We start from the raw sequence: 21,727 nt of genomic DNA, 5'->3' as shown, positions 1-21,727 counted from the left end.
TCAAAATTTGATGGTAGTTTTCCATAGTTTTCTCATACATTCATCTTCTATTGTATAGTATGTTAGTTGCCTCCCGTATTTCAATGCCTCAAAATTCGGGTGGTGACAAATTGGTATCAGAGTAGATGAGTTTAGATCTTGTCGAGAGTCTTTAACTCTGTGACTCAACCCGCCGACACGCTCGGTGGTGGCCAGGTAAATAATCTAAACTTGAAATTGTTGAATAAAATTATTGTGGTTTGGTAGCGTAATCGATTTGTTGCCGTTTGTTGAATAATGTTTGAAACTGGTTTTGACCCAATCTATTTGATGACAGATAATGGGTGTTGGGAGAAGAGGAAGGCCCGTAAGGGGCGCTGCAGTTCCGCCACCCGAGGCAGAGTAATACCCACCTCAATATGAGGCTGAAGAGATACCTCTAATCGTCGACCAGGTTATGCATTGACACAACTGCCCTGAATAGGGTGAAGGAGAACTGTGGGCAGAGAGACCCCCTAGAAGTAGCTCCTTATACACCAGCGCCGCGAGAAACTATGCCTGGTTATGGAGACAGATAATGGGTCCCAGACAGATAATGGCTGTTGAGTGTCATACGGGCTGTTTGAAGCACGCACGCACGCGAGAAACTAAGTCACAATCGATATTTTTTGACATTGTTATAGGAAATGCACAAATTTAATGATTTCAACAATATGATTGGCAACCAACATCCATAAATATTTTCACTTCTAAACAATTTTTGTTAACCCACGTTGGGGTACCATCGGCGGCTATTCGCCCGCGTTCTAGGTCAGTTTCGAAAAGTTGTTTTCTCTTTCCAACATCTCAATATTACGTTAGGAAGAAGTAATCTCAATATTCTGTTAGGAAGAAGTAATGGGACTAGAATTTCAAAGAAAAAGAGCCTACAACATTGTATGTACAAGTTTAAAATCGTAACCCTAATTTGGAAACCCTAATTGGGCCGTTCAAAGCACTCACGCGAAAAAACTGTCACGGTCAATTTTTTTGGCATTATTGTGAAGAATTCTCAAATTGATGATTTCGACACATACGATCGGCAACCAACACCAAAAAAAGTTTGCTCCCGACCAATTTTTGTTCATCTGTCGGCAGGGTACCATTCACAACTTTTTATCGCGTTTCGAAAAGAACCTTACTCTTTCCAATATATCAGTAATCCCGTAGGAAACAGTACTGAGACTTGAATTTCAAAGAAAAAGAGCCTACTTCAGAATGGTCTTCTACAAACCGCCTAGCTATTCAACACATTCCTTTATGTGTGCGACAGAGCGCTATCGGAGCTACTAATACGTTCTGAGCTACTTGTTTAGGCAACCCTTTCTTCTAGGGAGTCAACTCTAAACATTAGTAACCCATCTAGGTAGTGGTCGATTGCATCTATGTCCTCGACTTTTCCATTCAATTCTGTCACTCGTCCTTCTAAGAAGCAAATAGTGTCAAGGACGACTTGTGATTTAGGAGTCAATTTTATCATCGACTTTGTTTCAGTCTCAATGCATTAAGAAACTAACAAAACTCCAATACCATTTCCCATAATTGCACTTTCTTAGTAGCAGACTAGCGATTATTTGGTACTTGTTCTAACCCAGCGAACAAGCTAGTCATGTCAAAATTGAATTTCGCAGATAATTCAGGTGTATGGTCGAGCCTCGAGCTACATTTTGGGAGAAAGGGAGTTTTAGAAAACGTGGGCGAAGAAATCATTGAAAACATATTGGAAGTAAGCATTGTGAAAGTCAATTGCATAAAAAACATGTAAGCAAAAGAGATTATAATATTTGGTCGGGGAAGGTTTGATGACTACTTGGTCCCCTATAATACATGTTAAGCAATTCAGGTCTAGACATGATTTGCCATTCAGTCATACAAGAGAAATAAACTTAAGAAAGTAATACAACATAAAAACAAGTAAATGGGTTTGGCGTGTCATGGGCATGTGGCCATGGGCAATACGTCTTGGACGAGTATGACCACGAAACTTGGCATGACTCTCCTCTATGTCAATGCTTCGCCGGGGAATGACCAACAATGAAAGACATCACCGCCATGCTCAAGGAGATCAAGCAGAACCATAGATCATCCGAGCCTCTAGTTAGAGCTGTACCTTCAGCAGAACCATAGATTTAAAAACAAATCTGAAGAACAATTCAGTTCACCTATTATTTCCTTGTTAAGTATGACATTTATTTGAATAGGTTGGAAGTATGTAGCAGCAATAATGACAAGGCTGAATCTGTACTTCTGCTTGAAGATCTCTCTCTCGTTTTTCACACTGAGTACGTCCAGCTTGTTACATTCTGATGCAGATTGCAATGCTGTATTTCCCATTGCATAAATGAACTGAAGGGAATCAAACCTCTTTACCAAGAAACCTTCATGAAACATAAGTTTGGTAGCAGCTGGTGTAACCAATATAGGGAGGGGACCATGAAAAGAAATTTTTGCCTTCATAACCTACTGAGTTGTCTGGAGGCAGCTCAACCAACAAATACACATCATAGAAAGACAAACTATTGGCATTAGACAAATAAAGATCAAGCTGTAAAGATGGGTTTTGCAATGAAGTCCTATACTTGCTTTCAGCACAAAATGGTTTGTTCCCCGGTATGAAGCAATCAAAGCAGCAAGACTAAAATTTACTTGCATATTTCATACATTTTATAAAATGTGGATGATACACTCGGTTAAATTTGTACTGAACTTGGATCAGAAAAAAGAAAACGATATCCTTTTTTTTTTTTCTCTTCATTTGACGGCCCTGGCAATAGAAAATGAAACATCTCTATAAAAAGAAAAAGGAAAAATGAAAAGAAAAGAAAAGAAAACATTACAGGAATAGGATGGATCAAATGATTCAAGAAATCACATTGCTTTTTGGTTCGGCTTTAACAATCTGTGTTGCATTGACTGCCTTTGCTCGGAGATTTGATCTTCGGGCAGCCGAAAATGAGATTAGTAATCATTGCTTCTTCTATGGATGCCATTTTATACTACATCCAACACTGAAGGAAAATTTTAAGGTAAGAATTAGTCATACTATATGCAATTTAGTGATTCCATGAAACATATGCAGAGAGTTGATGGAATATCAGAAAAAAGACCTGGGTTTCTGCAATGTGGATACTGGTTGGCCACTCAGAACACAATCTAATGCCAAACTTAAATCCCTACTCAAATTATAGAACAATTTAGTTATTAACTTCAAACAACTGCAATTCGAATGTACAGATCAAAAAATGAAAATTAAACCGAGGACACTGACCTCCCAGTGACAGGCTTGCTATTTGATGGTCGAGAATCATCAAATTGACCGTGATAAACCAACTCAAATGGCCTTCGCCCATCCTGTTACATACTTAAGCACTGCACTCAATAAATCTTGGTTTCTTAAAGCAAGATTGAAAATCAAGTATGCTAGTTAAAATTACATTAGAAAATGAACAATGAAATTTAACAGAGTACCTTTTTGAATAGAAAGAACTCTGGTGTGCAAACTGCACCAAAATCCCTTGCAACTTCCTGTGACTGCAATTGGACGTACAATTAGCTTTCAAATTGATATCAATGCTTCAACAGAAAAGATGATAAGAATTCTTTGATACACAGCTTGTAAGATCAAAATGATTAAGCATTACTATTACAAGGAACATTGGAGTTCCAATTGCTTTCCAACGTAAGGGGCATCATCATCTACAAGTCTTCAGGCCCTCACAATTCTCACAGCTATACATGTAATTTTATTGTTTCGAAAAAAAAGTGCAAATAGATATAAGTTCTAGCAATGATATTCAGAACAGTAATTGCTCAACATTGTAAGGTGCAAGGTGTCACGGTCATACTAGTCCAAGGCATGTTGCCTGTGGCTGCATGTCGGATGTCCCGATCATATTTGTCTAGGACATGTTGTCCATCACTGCATGCCTGTAACATACCCCTTTTACTTCCTTTCATGATAGATAGACCTTTACTATTCTTGTTGTGTCAATACGGGAGTGTATGACCAATCATCAAAATCATGTCTACACCCTCCAGGGCTAAAATGCCTCAAAATGTACTATAGGGGGATGTGACTAGTTGTCAATTCTTCCTACCTAGGTTATATGCTATCAAAACCGTTGTTGCTCATTTGCTTTCAGCCTATAACATTTTTTCTTTAAAATTATTTTCAACGTATTTCCTCGCTCACGTTTTTCTAAAACATTTCTCTCAAACGTGACTCAAGGTTCGAGTATACACTAACATTGTTCGTAAGTCAAGAACAAGTGTCGCACAATCATTATCCCGTTGCCGCAAGAGTGCGATTGTGACACAAATCAGTACATTGGATTTTAGATTCTGTTAGGATGTGTATGCAGTGTTCACAAGCATGTGCCTAAATTGCTACAATATCATTACATGAAAAGACATAACTTGATAAAACAAGCCTAAATCATCATGATCATAGAATGCACTGTATCTAAAGTCATAAACAACCAAATCACATTATTTTACATAAGTAATGGCTAAATAAAAACAACAGCATAAGGTTTAAAGAAACATACATCATCATATAAATATGGAAAGGGGTATTTGAAAGCTTTTGCTTCTTCTGCCATAAACTCTGGTCCATCCTGTCATGAAAATTTGCACGGTCTTACAATTAACCAATCCGTCAACGCAACTTGTAATTCCAATTACGAAGTTAACCGAACCTGTGGATGCGTAGCTACAGAGTTTGAAGATATGGCTACAACAGCCAGTCCTTTCTGAAAGATCACAGTATGACATTAATGAATCACAATGGTTGGACTTCAAAGTTCTTGTTGAAACAACACACGGATCTCAAAAGCAAGCAATGAGAAAAAGGAAAAAGAACCATATCCTTTGTACCTTCATATAGAAATTCGAAAGTTTCACAATATCCTTTTTCAAGTGTATAACAAATGGGCAATGATTACAAATAAACATAACCTGCAAGCAATGAAGAATTGCTTAAACAAACACTAAAGTCTAAGACAGAACCAAACAATAATTGAAGCAAATGAAAATGAACTTTACCAGTAAAGCAGGATAGGGTTCAAAATCTTCTAATTTCCATACTTTGCCTGTAAGAGGTTCAGGAAGCTAAACCAATTGCCCGACCAAAAACAAATTATCATCACTGAAAATTGGGGATGAATTTGAAGTGTTTGGATATCGAATTGGAGTTTGATTACCTCAAAATCTGGGGCTCTGGAACCTAATGTGACCACTTTGGATTCGGTTCGAGCGCATCGAATAACAAAACTTCTCCGTGTCCGAAGACGAAAGGGTTGAAACCTCATTTTGGATAAGCATGGGGATGGGGTGATTTGAATTCGTGTGGCGACTGACCTAAACGCCTGGGGAAGAAATGGTGAGGCGATTGATGAAAGACTACAAGTTGTAGCAGCCATGGTCGATAAGGTTCGAACTTCGAACAGGGCAGTGGGTGGCCGTTGCTTCGTACTGGTACAAGTGAAATAATCTCTCGTAAGTCCATTTGTTTATGTTATTTTTTTTCCTCCTTGGGGGATTGATTATCATAACCTAATCATTTTTACTTTTCCATGTCGTCTTGCCTTTACCTGAAATAGAAGTAACAGTGGCTTCACCATTTTAAGAAGACTCCATTGTTGGGGTTAGATGCAAACACATACAATCCCAAGTGGGACCTATTATATCAGTATATGTTCCTTAGGTGACTATCCTTACCGGGCTAATTGGATGTGTATTTACTGTTCTACACACGGCCTACACATGTGAGTATGGACCCACCAGTCGGTTCACGCACCTCCTAGGCCCCTTTCTTGTCGGGCGAGGATTCTTGGTAGTTATTGATGTCGAACACTCATTAGAATAATGACGGTCGTACTAGCATTATGGTAAACATAATGATCATTTTTCTGCCTCGTAACGTACGCGTCTATGCCATCGTAATGAGGGGTGTTCCCCCATGCATGAACACACAATGATGCATGAGATCCTAACATTTTTATTCATTATCATGTATAACAACTCTCTTCCATTTTCGTTCATATTGTATCATTATCATAACTTTTCATACAAATTTTAGGGTTGTGCATCATGTCAACATATTTTATCGTATATCACTAATATCATACATCGTGTCATATCATGTCATATCATACATACATTATATCATCAGCCTATCGTGTAATATCACGTACTATATCGCCAAATGTATTACATCATAACATTTATTGTGTCATCAATATATCACATTAGAATACATATCATAACATTCATGTATCATCTCATAGTCACATCGTATCACGAACATATCTTGGACTTATCATTTCATAAACATATCATAGTCCTATCATTTCATGAACAGGTCACAGTCATATAATTCATAAACATATCATAGTCATATCGTTTCATAAACATATCATAGTCATATCCTTACATAAACATATCATAGTCATATCGTTTCATAAATATATCATAGTCATATCGTTTCATAATCGTATCATAGTTATATCGTTTCATAAACATATCATAGTCATGTTGTTTCATAAAAACATATTTTAGTCATATCGTTTCATAAACATTTCCCACATATCAAGCATATAACACGTGTAGGACCGCAGAGCACGCGTCATCATATAACATCAATTTCTAACCATATCGATAGTAAGACCACTTACTTGGTTGGCCTTAGCCAAATTCTATCTATCTCCAAATTTTCTTGTTTTTTGTCTTTCGAATTCATTCTCACTTACGTCAATACTTCACCAATTTTGAATATTCACTTAATTGCCTCGTAAAAATCAAATTTCATGTTTTCATTATTTTTAAATTGTGTTTGGTACTAAAACTTAAATTAAAAATATGTCAATTAAGTGAATATTCGAAACAGGTGAAGTATGGACGTAAGTGAATATTCAAGATTAAGATCAAAAGAAAAGGGGAGATTTGAGGGTGTTAATATGAGACTTGGTCTTAATCTTGAATAAGTTATAAACTCAGTTGTGTCATTTGTTTTTTTATTTGCATGAATGAGAATGATTTTTGTAACTGGTTTAATATGCCTACTATTTTAAGACTTGAAAAAAATAGAGATTTGAGATCATAATCTTACCGGATAAAATTCACTCATTCCCATAACTTAAACAATGTAACCTCTCTCTCTCTCTCTTGCCTAAGAGGATAATAAACAAATTAGTCATGAAAGAGATCGGGTTACACAAGATGAAAGAGTGATTACATGGATAAAACAAACTTTTAATCCAGTAATAATTATAAACAACTGGTGAATGATCGACTTGGTTGCAATGATTATGTCTATAGACACAAATGTTTTACCGTGCATCAGAGTGCAATTTTAAATCTAGTGACCTATATCTAATTAATGAATAAAATTTGATTAATTAAAGAGTTTAATTAATCAAATTTGGATAATCGGAGGTTATTAGTCCATAAAGTCTTCCTATTACATGAGTAACATTAAAATGATCTTTAAAATGTTTAAATAAAATACCAAATGTAAAAGAGAAAAATATATTTAATTTAAACGATAAAAATTAATATTAAATATATTACATATAAAAATATAAAATATATATATATATTGAATTTGAAGTATTGAAATTAATATTAAATATAAAAGAGAATTATATTTATTGTATTTGTATATTACATATTAAAATAATAATTTATGTATATTATATATAATAAAATATAAATATATATTTAAAGATTGAAATTGATTAATATATGTTGAGAGGGTTGAGCAATGGTTGCCCACATGCGGCTGCATCTCAGACCCTTTGAAGCTCAGTAAAGTTGGGACCATAATGAGGCCGCAATGTATCCAAGTTGTTTAAACATAACGTGGGGCTTTTGTTCTACTTAAGATATCTACATGTTTGAATCTTTAAAAGGGAGTCGATTCATATTAATGCAAGAAACGATAACTAATATCATCACCTGATTTTTTCGGCTACGAATGTGGACAAATAAAATAAAATACCGTAAAATTTTGGGTAATTTAAAACAAACAATACCATGATTTAAAAATAAATTGAAACTTAATTACAAACTAGGGCTTTTCGAGTTTGTTATATAAAGTCTCAAAATACATAGTCAGGATGGACACCTCGAGATGACATCTACTGTGATTGCATAACTCTTAAGCACTCCTCCACCTCGATTAGTGGTCGGTAGTCACCTGACAAAACAAAAATGGGGTGAGTACAAAAATACTCGATAAGCCACCTATTAAGTATGAGCCTAATTGTAGGTTCCTATTGCATCCTTATCTACATGTCACCATGGACTTTTCTCTAAACTTTAGAAAGTACGGGCCTAATCTCTATACGTCAAGACTCAATTTTTGAAACTTCGAAATGCCAACGTGACTTATAGACTATGCAAGTAAACATGTATAAATGATAACAACGAAAATACAATAAAATTTTGCACGGTTTAAAGTTATTCAAACACCATTATTAAAACCAATACAAAACCTTTACGAAACCTGAGATATTCATGGATATGCAAACAAAAGAGGGAATGAGATTAGATACAAAACATATGCAATGACAACCCATGGATATGCAGACAACATAGATGCTCTAGGCCGACTCTCCTCTATGGCTGCAGAGCTCCCAAGTACCCACTCATCTCGACCAACGACATCATTTAAAAAGGAAAATGTAGAAAGGGGTGAATATAAAAATACTTAATAAACAACCCACTTATAGATTCTCCTTGCATTTTTAACCGAGTAGGCATCCACAAACTTTTCTCTAGGTTCTAGGTAGTTATGACCCTATTTCTTCGGCTATCTAAGCCATTGGGAGGCTTGAAGCATTGAACAAATCTTTGGTATGAATGTTAACCCTAGAGGTTTGTATAGGTTGTCCGGCCCTTTCTGTTTTTTGACTTAGATAGTTTGCTTTGCCTACGCAGAGAATGACTAGTGTCTTAGGTTGAGGTGCTACCTCTGTTAGGCTATAGAGCCTGATACTTATTTATAGCTTGGTCAACGGTTATATCCGGTAAAACTATATTTAGTAAAGCTATATATAGTACAGCTATATATGGTAAATAGCTATATATAGTAGATGACTAAATCTGGTAAAGCTAGATATAGTAAACTATACCACATATATATCTGGTCCGGTAGAGCTTTGAAAATGTACTCTCTATTCTCTGTACTCTCTCTTGTTGTACATACCTGAAGTCATCAATAAAAAAAATTCTTTTAGCCAGAGTTCTCCTTGCAATTTTCTATATCCTTTTTTCTTTGTGTTCATCTAGATCGAGCGTGTGCGTTGTTGTGCGATCCTAACAACTGGTATCAAAGCCAAGCGATATCATAGCTAGGCGGTGTCAGAGCCAGGCGGTGTCAGAGCCAGACGGAAGTCAGAGCCAGGCGAAATTCACCACGATCTGTGAAGATGGAAAGTTCAAAGATTGGAATTGAGAAGTTCGATGGATCCGATTTCGGTTTCTGGAAGATCTTCACGATTGAAGATTATCTGTACCAGAAAGATCTTCACGAACCTCTGTTGGGGGTAAAGCCGGATACCATGACCATGAAACAGTGGAAGCTCAAGGATCGATAAGCCTTGGGGCTGATCCGGTTGACACTATCCAGAAACGTGGTGTTCAACATTATCAAGGAGAAGACAACGTCAGGTCTGTTGAAGACGCTGTCGAATATGTACGAAAAACCGTCGGCTATGAACAATGTGTATTTGATACAGAGATTGTTATGAGTCTTTGTGAGAACTGCGTTATGAGCAAACATAAACGAGTTAGCTTCACAAAGACTGTTAGAGAATTGAAGAAAAGTACCGGAAGCGTCGCTAAAAACTCCAGAAGGGGGTTGTGTCGTCCGAAAGCGTCGCTGAAGCTCCAGAGGGGGTTGCGTCGTCCGGAAGCGTCGTTGAAGCTCCAGAGGGGGTTGCGTCGGCCGGAAGCGTCGCTGAAGCTCAAGAGGGGGTTGCGTCGTCCGAAAGCGTCGCTGAAGCTCCAGAGGGGGTTGCGTCGGCCGGAAGCGTCGCTGAAGCTCCAGAGGGGGTTGCGTCGGCCGGAAGCGTCGCTGAAGCTCCAAAGGGGGTTGCGTCGTCCGGAAGCGTCGCTGAAGCTCCAGAGGGTGTTGCATCGGCCGGAAGCGTTGCTGAAACTCCAAAGGAGGTTGCGTCGGCTGGAAGCGTCGCTGAAACTCCAGAGGGGGTTGCGTCGCCCGGAAGCGTCGCTGAAGCTTCAGAGGGGGTTGCGTCGGCCAGAAGCGTCGCTGAAACTCCAGAGGGGGTTGCGTCGGCCGGAAGCGTCGCTGAAACTCCAGAGGGGGTTACGTCGTCCAAAAGCGTCGCTGAAGCTCCAGAGGGGGTTGCGTCGTCCGAAAGCGTCGCTGAAGCTCCAGAGGGGGTTGCGTCGGCCGGAAGCGTCGCTAAAACTCCAGAGGAGGTTGCGTCGGCTGGAAGCGTCGCTGAAACTCCAGAGGAGGTTGCATGGGCCGGAAGACTCTTGCTGAAACACCAGAGGTGAAGCAAGTGGAAGTTGAGGTTGAGTTGCTCAAAGATTCACAGAGTGATGTTGTAGCAGATACTCAAGAAACTCCTGAGACCCTTGCTGAAACACCAGAGGTGAAGCAAGTGGGAGTTGATGTTGAGTTGCTCAAAGATTCATAGAGTGATGTTGTAGCGGATACTCAAGAAACTCCTGAGACTCTTGCTGAGAAACCAGAGGTGAAGCAAGTGAGAGTTGAGGTTGAGTTGCTCAAAGATTCACCGAGTGATGTTGTAGCAGATATTCAAGAAACTCCTTAGACTCTTGCTGAGAAACCAGAGGTGAAGCAAGTGGGAGTTGAGGTTGAGTTGCTAAAAGATTCACATAGTGATGTTGTAGCAAATACTCAAGAAACTCCTGAGACTCATGCTGTTGGCGAGGGACCCGGTCTATCATTCAAAACACAGAAGGCCGCGATACCATTTCACTCGGAGGTTAGTTGAAGATGGTGATGTGTTTTGAGAAGATAGAGGATGCAAAGAATCCAGCAAACATGTTGACAAAATGTGTTGATGTTGGAATATTGAGGTTGTGCAAAACCTCAATTGGTATGGTGCAGTGGATGCTCATGGTCGTTTGAGAGTGAAATTCTTGGTTGACTAGATCAGTCTCCAAGTGGGAGAATTGTTAGGCTATGGAGCCTGATACTTATTTATAGCTTGGTCAACGGTTATATCCGGTAAAGCTATATTTAGTAAAGCTATATATAGTAAAGCTATATATGGTAAAGCTATATCCGGTAAAGCTATATATGGTAAATAGCTATATATAGAAGATGGCTAAATCTGATAAAGCTATATATAGTAAACTATACCACATATATATCTGGGAGCTTTGAAAATGTACTTTCTATTCTCGGTACTCTCTCTTGTTTTACATACCTGAAGTCATCAATAAAAAAATCTTTTTAGCCAGAGTTCTCCTTGCAATTTTCTCTATCCTTTTTTCTTTGTGTTCATCTAGATCGAGCGTGTGCGTTGTTGTGCGGTCCTAACAACCTCATTAAGTTTTATGGGACAGTATGGTGTTTGCTAGTCTGAACATCATCCATGGGAGGTTAGCTTGGAGACCCTCCCACAAAACCATAAAGTCACATAAATTTGGAGGGAGCAACCCCTCATGTGCCACCCATCTACAGGGTCAACCTACGTGGTCTCATTCTCCCCCCCTCAAGAACGAGTATATAGCTCAGTGACCCTATTTAGGAGACCCTTGGCCAATTCACAAGGTTGGAACACCTAGTCGTCTCAACACATGATAACATCCACCAAACACCCGGAGTACATATACACAAATTCCTATTTTTCGATACAACACGATTAATTACAAGCAGTGGAAAAACAATCCATTACATCATGCAAAGAATAATTCAGTTATGCTAATAACAAGTGTAACTATTCTCATGCTTATCCGATTGTCTTAGGCTTAGGTCATACTGAATCTATTAACCTAGAGTTTTGTTTTACTACCGTGCATGGGTTACCAAATGATACCTTCAAGTATTACTTCCTAGGATATGTGTGGTTGTTTATGTGGTTGTAACGTGACTTCCCGAGTTCACTTTTCTGATAGTAGGAAGCTCCAAATTTTCTAAAAACTCACTGTAGGCTTTAGACCAACAAAATTAAGCTCAATATCGAAATCGAGACAAAAAACTGACAATAGAGGTCAAATGGCATACACTGCTCATGGCTTTCACGCGCCAGAATAAGGTTTTATGTGCGATCTCATGTGTGCTCTAGGCTCGAAAGTCACGCTCCCTACACAACGCATGATGAGCTCAGATAGGTTGTAGAGTCAAGTTGGATTGATCAACAGGTCGGTCGTCGATTTGGGTTGGGTACTAGAACTTCGAGTCTCAAGTTTGGATCAGGTTGGGCTAACCCACAATTCATGTCTCTACTTTGAAGTAGGGGCAAGACAGGTCGGGAAATTGGGTGGGGACGAAGACAAAAATATAATCTTCATCTCTCGGATCCATTTATCTAACATTGAGAAATCTTAGGATATCCAATCTCGAATTTCACAGGGTCTCGACATTGCGGATTAAATGAACATCACTGAACATCACTAGTTGTGTGTAATTATTGAGAAATGATTGAATATTACTCAAATCATCATTTTATCGCTAAATGTAGAGTTTTGATTGTATGTATTCAATTCGACTACTTCAAAGAACTAATGAATAACAGACGAAAGTCAAGATTTAGATTTGGCTCCTAATGCTCTTCGTCTCAAGCTTGTTAATTAGGGTTCTCGAGTGAAATTAGGCCGCCAATGGCTTGTTTGGTTTGTTTTATTTTTTTGTTGTTAATACTAAAATGTTTAATTTTCTTCCCATTTCTTGTGAGCATTCAAACAAAAGAATTATGTATTGTGATTTGAACTCCATTCGCTTCTAAAAGAAACTGGAGCATAATCATCCCTATAAATACCAATGGGCAGCACAGTGTTTGAAATTTCTCTACCGTAGGTGTCGTGCTGTGAGTAATACGTCAATTCGATCTCTGCTCGACTTCCCTCTCCAAAGCTTGGAAGTGTATTTATCTGTTCTTGATGGATCGTTTGACTCTCCTGCACACAGATCTGGTCAGTTGCTTCCACCTTTCATCCTAAAATTGATTGAATTTGATGATCGTTTAAGGAATCAATCATCCAATAGCATCGACTTTCGATTTCGCCTTTCGGGTATGTTCAATTCATTCCCGTCTCGATACCCATCGCCTAGATTTGTGATATCATGAGCAATTTTTCATATGGGTCCTCGAGTCCCAACTCCTTCAATGCATATACAAGAGGCGATTTCGATTTAGAATCTGGAGGAACCCTAAAAAGAATCCGAAAGACCAAAAGTTCCCCAATCTATCTCGTTAGAATGTTCAAATCTGTTAGTAACCGGATCCACTACTATTACAAGTTGCATCCGGTTGTAGTTTTGTTCATCTGTTTGTCAATTGGAGTTACACTTCTGTTAATCCTGTCTGTGTACGAAAACCACTATCGAATGACCAATTATTACGAGAAATTGAATGTAAATTCGGAGGGATTCCCATTCCCGAAGCTTCAGAATCTTGTAATGGTTGCGGGTCATTCGGTTTATGTAAGCAGTAGCTGTGAGAAGGTTGAGAAGGAAGATTCATGGGTTTTGGAGTCGTATCAGAAGCATCCAGGCCAAGCTGCTACGTTTATTTCACATATTAAAGAGGGAATTGAGACTGCAGCGAGGGATGATGCTGCATTGTTGCTGTTTAGTGGTGGAGAGACTAGAAAAAAATGCTGGTCCTCGAAGTGAGGCACAGAGTTATTGGGCTGTTGCTGAATCTCAACAATGGTTTGGTAAATTTTCTTGCATTTCTTAAATCTTGGTATCACGTTCATAGGTTATCTGAATGATCAAGTACATGAATTTCTGTTCTTCTGGCTTTCTAAGTCTTGTTGTATTCTTCATTTAATCGATAAGTAAACCTTTTCGGTAGAATGATTCTTGATCTTAACTAGTTTTCAGTTTTTTATAGAAATCGTTAATGATACTTTGATTTGGTGCTGCCTTCTGATTTGAATCTAGTAAATGAAATGGATTTGTATGTCTGCATTAGCTAGTGTCTTTGGCTACTTTTTTGTAATTATTTATGAGATCCCACCTCGTTTGGAGAGGTGAACGAAGCATTTCTTGTAAGGGTCTGGACCTCTCCCTAATAGACACGTTTTAAAACCGTGAGGCCGAAGGCGATACATAACGGGCAAAGCGATCTGCTAGCGGTGGGCTTGGGCTGTTATAAATGGTATCAAAGCCAGACATCGAGCGGTGTGCCAGCGAGGACATTGGGCCTCCAAGCGGGTGGATTGTGAGATCCCACATCGGTTAGAGAGGAGAACGAAACATTCCTTATAAGGGTGTAGAAACCTCTCCCTAAAAGTCCAAAGCGGACAATGTTTCTATTCATACATCTTGTGCTTGTGCATTTGCATAAGCTTATTCTCCCAGCCTACATTCCATCTAATTTCTAGTGCTGATGCAAGTTGTAGTGATTCCAAAGTATGTTTCATGCATTAAATATGAGCATTTAATAGTTTATAATTACATGGAAAGATCATAGAAAGTATGCTATTATAGATCGTAATTTGATCATGGTAATGATAACATGAGTATCTTACAAATTGTGGTGATCTGTCTAGGGAAGAAGGAGAATGTGAGGTCAAGAGCACTCACAGAGGAGCATGCCAGGGACAGCTTTGAGAATCTCCTATTCAGCGTTTGTCGGTTCCGGGAGCTAACTGGAAAATATCCTCAAAACATTACCGTAAGTTGTTTTACTTGAACGTTTTAAAGAGTAGAAATATGTACATGAATGTTTGAGACATAAAGGAAAGGCTTCTCGTTTTCTTGTGTAGTTGGTTTTCTATGTTAATCTGTTAGGAGGATAATGGGTGTGTTGGTTAAGCTGTGTTGTATTGTGAAGCAATTATTGGAAGTGGTACTAATTATACTTGAATTATCAGGTGGTAAGCTACGATTTTAAAGAGAAGAGATTTGCAAATTTGCATAGGTCTGCCATTAACTTTCCGAAATCAAGGTTCTTCTACGCTGGCACACCAGCTTCAATGACATCGAAAGAAGCTGCTCTAAAAGGCGAAGCATTAGTACGAGCTCAGTTCCAAGACGATCCCTTTGGATGCCAAGGTGCCCTCTACCGCAAAAAGCTTGGAAGAGACCCTTTTCATCGGTCGATACCTTATCCAAACGGGTGTCCCGAGATTGCTGGGCTTTTCAAATATTGTAGAGCAGCTCCTTATCCGGGATCCCTGCCGTGGACTGTATGAGGTGTATCGGCATGATTTCAGTAGGACGGAGTAGTTATACTGTGGACCAATGGTTTTGCCTAAACAACCAGGTTAGATCTAACATTCCTAATGTGAACACAACACAACACAACACAACACAAGGTGCTATTCTAATGGATGGCTTGATATAAAGAGATGAAAACGTGAAATTTGTTGGAGAAGATTATGTAGGTTTTAGTGTTTCCAAATGCTCTGCTATCACTCTATTACTATGCTGTCGGAACTTGAGTTTACAGGCATGGAATAACTATGAATGTAAAAACTTATGTTCGAGGCGTGGAATTAAGGATGCCCCCCTCCCAACTCTTTAGTGATAATCTTTGTATTTACGATTGGATCTACTCACTAATGAACCTCATTAACTAAATAATGACATGTTCATTACACAAACATCAACCATAATGTAGTAAATAAATGATACAACCAATGAAAGGGATAGGATGCGTTGCTTCAGATTGTAGAATCTAATAGCTTTTCAAATTGTAGAATCTAATTAGCAAGGTTTTCATAGTCTTCATTCAAAGTCACGCATGCTATAGATACATCATATACTTCTTTAGCACAAAGACATGAAACACATCGACTGAAAATTCTGAGATTCGCGGAAGTTCACACATTCTTCTAGCGATAGGAGGCAAGGGGTTGGGTTATGCTTATATGATTGAAGCTTATCTTCCCGTGAGTTCAATCTAAGGAGAAACCTGAAAATAGGGTTAGATTTGAATGCAAACCTGAAAATATAGGTCCAACAATTAAGAGGAATTGTGACAAAATGACTATATTTGGAATGAATTACAAGGGAAACTAAAAAAATAAAAAACAATTAACATACGTAGCATAAAGCTCAAACATGTCTTACATGCTATTAGGAAAACAATCAATGTTACTACTGACCCATGGTAGTATAAAAATGACATTATTTATTTAATAAAAATCGTGAATATATAGGCATAAAATATGATTTCAATCACGTAATACAAAAGTAGTAACAATGTTGCTAGCCTTAATCTGACACTTGGTAAATGAGCGTTACAAAACTCAGTCCTCAATCTCATATTAGCATAACTGATGGATGAACTAGTGTACATAGCTTGGAACTGGAACGATGTAAGATTGTCTGGAAAGTATAGTTATATGCAAAAATCATCTCATCTGTTGCCTGTACAATCCAACGTGAAAGCTGACAACAGATCCTGTAAAATCTATTTGAACCTTTTGGTCTGCCCATCAACCAATATTTGATTAAATCGAGCCCTCCCCTTCGAGGGTGGTGATATTTTAAAATTCTCAAAACAGAGTAATCACTACTAATTGAGAATTTAACACAGAAAAATTATAAACCTGCTATCTCGTCAACAAGAGGGTTTTGAATTACAACAATTAGACGCCTCACCAAGGCAACTATCTTCTCACAATTTTACATTTGAGATCTCAGATTCCACAAAAGACTGATAGGAAAGTTGCGATTTGCAAATTATTTTAATGCATGCAAAAAAAAAAAAAAAATTACAATCATTTAAGCAGATAGATTCAATAGTTGATAAAAACAAACACATGTTTGAGAACGATTAGAAAACAATGGCATTTACCATTCAAAGTAATCGATGATACGTTGACATTAAAAAACACGTAGACAGAAACATTAGAATAACTTCGAACTTAGTGAGATTTTGTAAATGAAAGTCATTTTAACCATTCAAAATCACTTCGAATGTAACACAATAGCATGCATCATGCTGAAAAACATGAAAATCGAACATCATGTGGAGAAGTGATGAATAAGGAACCATCAGAGTACCATTTTCAGCTAAGTCGAGTGCGGCATATCCATTCAAAGGGGCCGAGGAATCAAATCCCACAAATAATAATAATAATAATAATAATAATAATAAGAAATAAATAAATAAATAAATAAAAGAAGGAACCATCAGAGACCAAAATTAATCCCCAGTAGCTAAACGCTGTACGGTCCGCATCATGGTTGCGTCTTCCGAAGAAGACGCCCATCATTTGGTTCCTTAATTTCATCTCCAACACATTGAAAATCAAAATCAGAATTAGAATCTAAAACTTCAAATGTCCGACTCGATAACCAGAAAACTACAAGAACAAACAGATAGAAACACAGACAAAGAGAGGATCGGAGAGAAATTGAGAAAGAAGAAGCTCAGATTCAATGGGTATTGAGAAACTTATCAGCACAGATTGATGCAAGCATCATCATCAGAGTGGTGCATGACAATCTCAGATCCTCATCACTGCCACAACTTTTCGCATTTTTCTAATTCAAAAGTCAAAATAAAATCTACGGTAGAGAAACAAACAAACTCTTAGACGAAGAAGTTGCTTCTGGGCGATTCAACTGATGATGGAAGCGGCTCTCGTGGTTATGTAGGCGTCGAAGGAGAAGCCCTAATTTGCATTACTTATTTTACTATTTTACCCCGATGATTATTTCGAATTTACATTGCTGCCATTCAATGGCCGGAAGGGACTCGAGATTCGAAACCACGGGCCTGGGCCTGGCTTAAATCTTTGTATAAATACAATCAAATTAAAGTACTTGTAACCAAAAAGAAAATTGAATGTATTTTTTGACCTAATTTTCTGAATTATATCATTGTTTTACATTAATAAATGTATATTAGTTACATAGGTTATGTAGGTATATTTTTATATTTTCTATCGAGAATAATCCCTAGTCTATAATAATAAGATTGATCGACTTAAAGATGATAATCCTTTCAACTCACTCATAAGAATAGTTCACCACTCGGAGATCCCGATTAACCCCTGACTTTCCATAGAATTATTGATTGGCTCAGAGTTTAAACACGTAAACTATGGGGTCACCCGAAAATCTATCATCAGTTAGCCCCCTCTCCTGACTTTTGTTCTACTAGTAGTAAGCTCACCTACTGTTCGAATAATTCTGAATTTTTATACCTAACGACCATCCACAGATTCATGAGTGATCCTATTCTATTAGTTATAACTTTTTGAAACTATATTGCCCTTTCAAATATAGTTATGAGTGATTCTATCCTCGGTTAATCACGCAGGTTGAAGGAATTGAGGGACGCATATCGACCATTTGGCCAGATAGTGTGTCTGTGTATGGCGTCGATATGTGTTAGGAACTGGACGAAGAAGTGCGTCGACTTACCAGAGGGACACGCGTCGCTAGTGAATCGAACAATTCAACCCACGTCTAACCACATCTGATCCACGCCTTTGAAACTAACCCATAAAGCATGACCTACATCCCTCTAGCTGACTCGAATTGATTTCTGCAACCTGCAACTGCACCACACGACACACATGGTATCCTTTTGTAGCATGTGAGCGTGTGTGGGAAGCATGCAAGTGACCCTTTTTACTACGTTTGATCTCCGTTTGATTATTTTTCACCACAATTTCAATACTTACCTTAATTCTATTTGAGCTAAGACCTACTAGTGGGTTTTCAAGATATTTGGAGCATCCTACAAGCAGAAAAATAAATTCAAGAAGGTACGCGACAATCAAGTAAGTAACCACACAGATTCTAGGCAAATAATACTTGTAGGCATTGCTTGGATATGCATGCATGCATGCTAGGGTAAAGCTTACCGTGATCGATTAAACTTGTGTTTAGTTATTAATTGTTTCACTACAGTTTTGTACATGATTATGCTAGAAAGAAGGATGAGAATTTTGTTATTTGCAAAACAGGTGTTTGATTGATGTTACCGCCCATTGAGCATGTGTGACTGTATGCATGATTTAATATACATTAACCTCAGGTGATTGAATGTATGATCTCGTGTAAGTAGTAGTAACAGAATAAGATTAGAGCGCTAAAGTCACTTTTTCTAGACTATGATCTAGGACAAATTACCTCCAGTAGTTTGAGCACCTTAGAGTCGTGAGTGAGATCTGTATGGCTAATCTCTAGTGCTCCCAACTGAACTAGACTCAAGAAGTCGAACAGAGAAACCTAGAGACGTGAATCCATCTCAGTAACGCCAAAACACCCTAGGGACTTAGAAGATCACCACGAAAACCCAAAATGACAAAGATAGCATCCTTGGCCGATAGTATCTAGTATGTTGCCTGTTGATCTTTCACTTCTCTTTTCACTCCGATTATAGTATCGCCAAGCCAGACATGGGGTCGATTAGGGATGTATGACTTGATTGTTTAGTTGGACTACCATGCACAACTGATTCTTCTTATGGGGGGATCTGGATCACATAGGTAGAAATTGGAGCTGGCACGCACAGGTGGGTCGCCCCCCGACTTTGGATGACTATATGGTCCTATGGGACGAGTTCACCAACTAACCTCCTACAAATGACGAGCAGGCTAGCACCACCATACTGGTCGACCGCTGCATAGGCTAAGCTAGCTACATAAGTCTGTGATTGACCAGAGTCATATACCTAGAATCTAAAGAATAATTCATGGTACTCTACTAAGTCTAGGATGCGATAAGAGCCTATAAGTAGGTTTCTTACTAGGTATAATTTTATGCTCACCCCAAAATTTATTTTTCATTTGAATAGTGTTTTGTGTCATGGTTATGCTCGTCCAGGACGTGTTGCTCATGGCTGCATGCCCATGCCAAGCCAAACTCTTTATGTTTTTCCATGTTGTAATGCTTTACTTTTATATTTTTAGAGAGTATGATGTTTCGGCGAAATCATGTCTAGGTCTGCCAGACCTGAATCGCCTCAAAATGTACTATAGGGGGATATGACTAGTTGTCAACTTCTCCCTACCTGATAGTTATATATTGTAAGCCGTTGTTGTTGCCTTTTTGCTTGTATCATATATAACACCAATTTCAATCTCTCAAATTTTTCTTTCAAAACTCTCTTTCGAAATCTTTCTCTACCCCCGTTTTCTAAAACTTTCTTCTTGAATCGGGGGCAGAGGTTCAAGCATACGTTGCCTGGCCATAGGCGACGCAAGAACGAACTGACTTTAACTCATTTGTTGCTGGGAAGTGAGTGTCACACAATTACAAGTCCACTGCCATCAAAAATGCGATTGTGACACTTTGCAGCCATAGAGGGGTATGACTCGAGAAATCTATTGTCTACATTCTATAGAGTATCATACCATGTATTTTTGTATCCAGAACCCATTTCCTTCTTTGTAAACAACATAATACATATGTACTCATAATTTTTTACATTAGTTTTAATATGTCGAGTATCGATTTTAAATTGTGCAAAATTTATTAGATTTGTCGTTGTTTCAATCATACATGTTTTCTCTGCGTAGTCTATCCGTCTCAACCTGGCTTCTTGAAGCCTCAAAATTTGGGAAGCGATATTGAGAAACTTATTGAACGAGGCGATCAGAAGTGAGCTAAAGCAAGTAATTCTCAACATCAATAATATATTTGCAACTACATCAATGAAAAATTTGGTATTTCATGGATGTAACAAACACATTGACACTTGTTTCCACTTTATATGTGAGTGTGTCGAGAAACCACAAAATGTTGTGAAGTTCGCTTGCACCACAAAGCACGTGCTTACATTCACTAAGGCCCTCGCAAGGGTTGAATCCATGGAGATGCCGGAATTGCTAAGAATCTCGAACAAAGTCAAGCTCATAGGTGAAAAGGAGAAGTTATTAACGGTGGAGAAGTTAGGAATGTTAGAACATTTCAATAAGAAGTTATTAATGGTGGAGCATTTTTATCTCTTTTAATAGCCATCAATTTTATATTTTATTTAGAGAGAAAATAGAAAAGCATCTTAATAAAAAGAAATTCTCCCCTCAACTTATCATACTATTTTTCGTGTTCATATACCAAGAGATTTATAGCACTAATTCAAGCAGTCACCGTCATTGAGACAATCAAGTGTAATGGTTGACTTCGATTGAAAAGAAGTGATCAAGAACGGTATGGAAGTGACTACGAGGATGAAGAGTACTCGTTCAAAGTAGTAAAAGGGTAGAGTCATTAAAGAGAATCGAGAGATGCAATTGTGGAAAAAAAAAAAGAGTCAAATTTGTAATTTTATCCGTTCCTTCTATTAATTGACGCAAAGTACACCACCATTTGTTTGACACTTTAGTTACTCTTGACTACACTTTTGGGGCTCACAATTATTTGTTCCATATTTGAAGGTTCTATTGTCATGACTAAATTTAGGACAGGGCTCTATAGCAGGTTACAATCATAACCCTAAATTAGCCAATGTGGGACCAACCATCCTCAACATGACTCACGCAGTAGAAAAATAACAAGTTCGAGGAACAAACCAATTACATAATTAACAGATTAAATTAAAAATTGAATAGCCTAGATGGAACTAGT

General features: G+C 38.1%; 2 protein-coding genes, 1 long non-coding RNA gene and 1 other non-coding gene across 6 annotated transcripts; 1 reads left to right on the top strand and 3 right to left on the bottom strand.

The window, feature by feature from the left end:
* Window positions 1-2,180: 2,180 nt before the first annotated feature.
* On the bottom strand, window positions 2,181-5,513 carry LOC111788057 (Thioredoxin superfamily protein). Of its 3 annotated transcripts, none has more exons than XR_015418184.1 (10): window positions 5,220-5,513; window positions 5,062-5,127; window positions 4,894-4,974; window positions 4,716-4,769; window positions 4,566-4,634; window positions 3,487-3,549; window positions 3,287-3,369; window positions 3,126-3,191; window positions 2,856-3,026; window positions 2,181-2,490 (listed from the first exon to the last, which is right to left on the bottom strand). XR_015418184.1 is itself a non-coding variant. In XM_023668204.2 (9 exons), the coding sequence occupies exons 1-9, from the start codon at window positions 5,436-5,438 to the stop codon at window positions 2,996-2,998; spliced, it is 732 nt and encodes a 243-aa protein (XP_023523972.2). In that variant the 5' UTR covers window positions 5,439-5,513; the 3' UTR covers window positions 2,181-2,995. The 3 variants fall into 3 exon arrangements, 1 of the variants encoding a protein (XP_023523972.2); XR_002814095.2 differs by having other exon boundaries at window positions 2,181-2,782; window positions 2,891-3,026; XM_023668204.2 differs by having other exon boundaries at window positions 2,181-3,026.
* A 7,402-nt stretch (window positions 5,514-12,915) lies between these two features.
* On the top strand, window positions 12,916-15,725 carry LOC111788053 (uncharacterized protein C57A10.07-like). The gene is given in 4 exon segments (XM_023668198.2): window positions 12,916-13,834; window positions 13,836-13,902; window positions 14,743-14,867; window positions 15,067-15,725. Coding segments are annotated over 4 exon segments (1,041 nt in total). The 5' UTR covers window positions 12,916-13,306; the 3' UTR covers window positions 15,388-15,725.
* A 15-nt stretch (window positions 15,726-15,740) lies between these two features.
* Window positions 15,741-17,806, bottom strand: LOC147793431 (uncharacterized). Its single transcript, XR_015420015.1, has 2 exons — window positions 17,344-17,806; window positions 15,741-16,109 (listed from the first exon to the last, which is right to left on the bottom strand). It is a non-coding gene; the product is annotated as an uncharacterized LOC147793431 (long non-coding RNA).
* On the bottom strand, window positions 17,572-17,672 carry LOC111789450 (small nucleolar RNA Z221/R21b). The gene has a single exon (XR_002814348.1). It is a non-coding gene; the product is annotated as a small nucleolar RNA Z221/R21b (small nucleolar RNA).
* Window positions 17,807-21,727: the final 3,921 nt, after the last annotated feature.

Source organism: Cucurbita pepo, chromosome 2 (assembly GCF_057944985.1).
Source record: "Cucurbita pepo subsp. pepo isolate OVF chromosome 2, ASM5794498v1, whole genome shotgun sequence".
In the NCBI taxonomy this organism is placed as follows: domain Eukaryota; kingdom Viridiplantae; phylum Streptophyta; class Magnoliopsida; order Cucurbitales; family Cucurbitaceae; genus Cucurbita; species Cucurbita pepo.
The sequence above is the reverse complement of the archived record's forward strand: the minus strand, read 5'-3'. Positions and strand labels throughout refer to the sequence as shown.

What these genes read in the sequence shown, in the direction of transcription:
- LOC111788057 (XM_023668204.2), bottom strand. Translation starts at nt 5,438, where the DNA reads ATGGCTGCTACAACTTGTAGTCTTTCATCAATCGCCTCACCATTTCTT. An exon ending in TTCCATATTTATATGATGAT is followed by an intron (nt 3,550 to 4,565) that starts GTATGTTTCTTT and finishes GTCCAATTGCAG; the next exon opens with TCACAGGAAGTTGCAAGGGA. An exon ending in AGCAAGCCTGTCACTGGGAG is followed by an intron (nt 3,192 to 3,286) that starts GTCAGTGTCCTC and finishes TAATTTGAGTAG; the next exon opens with GGATTTAAGTTTGGCATTAG.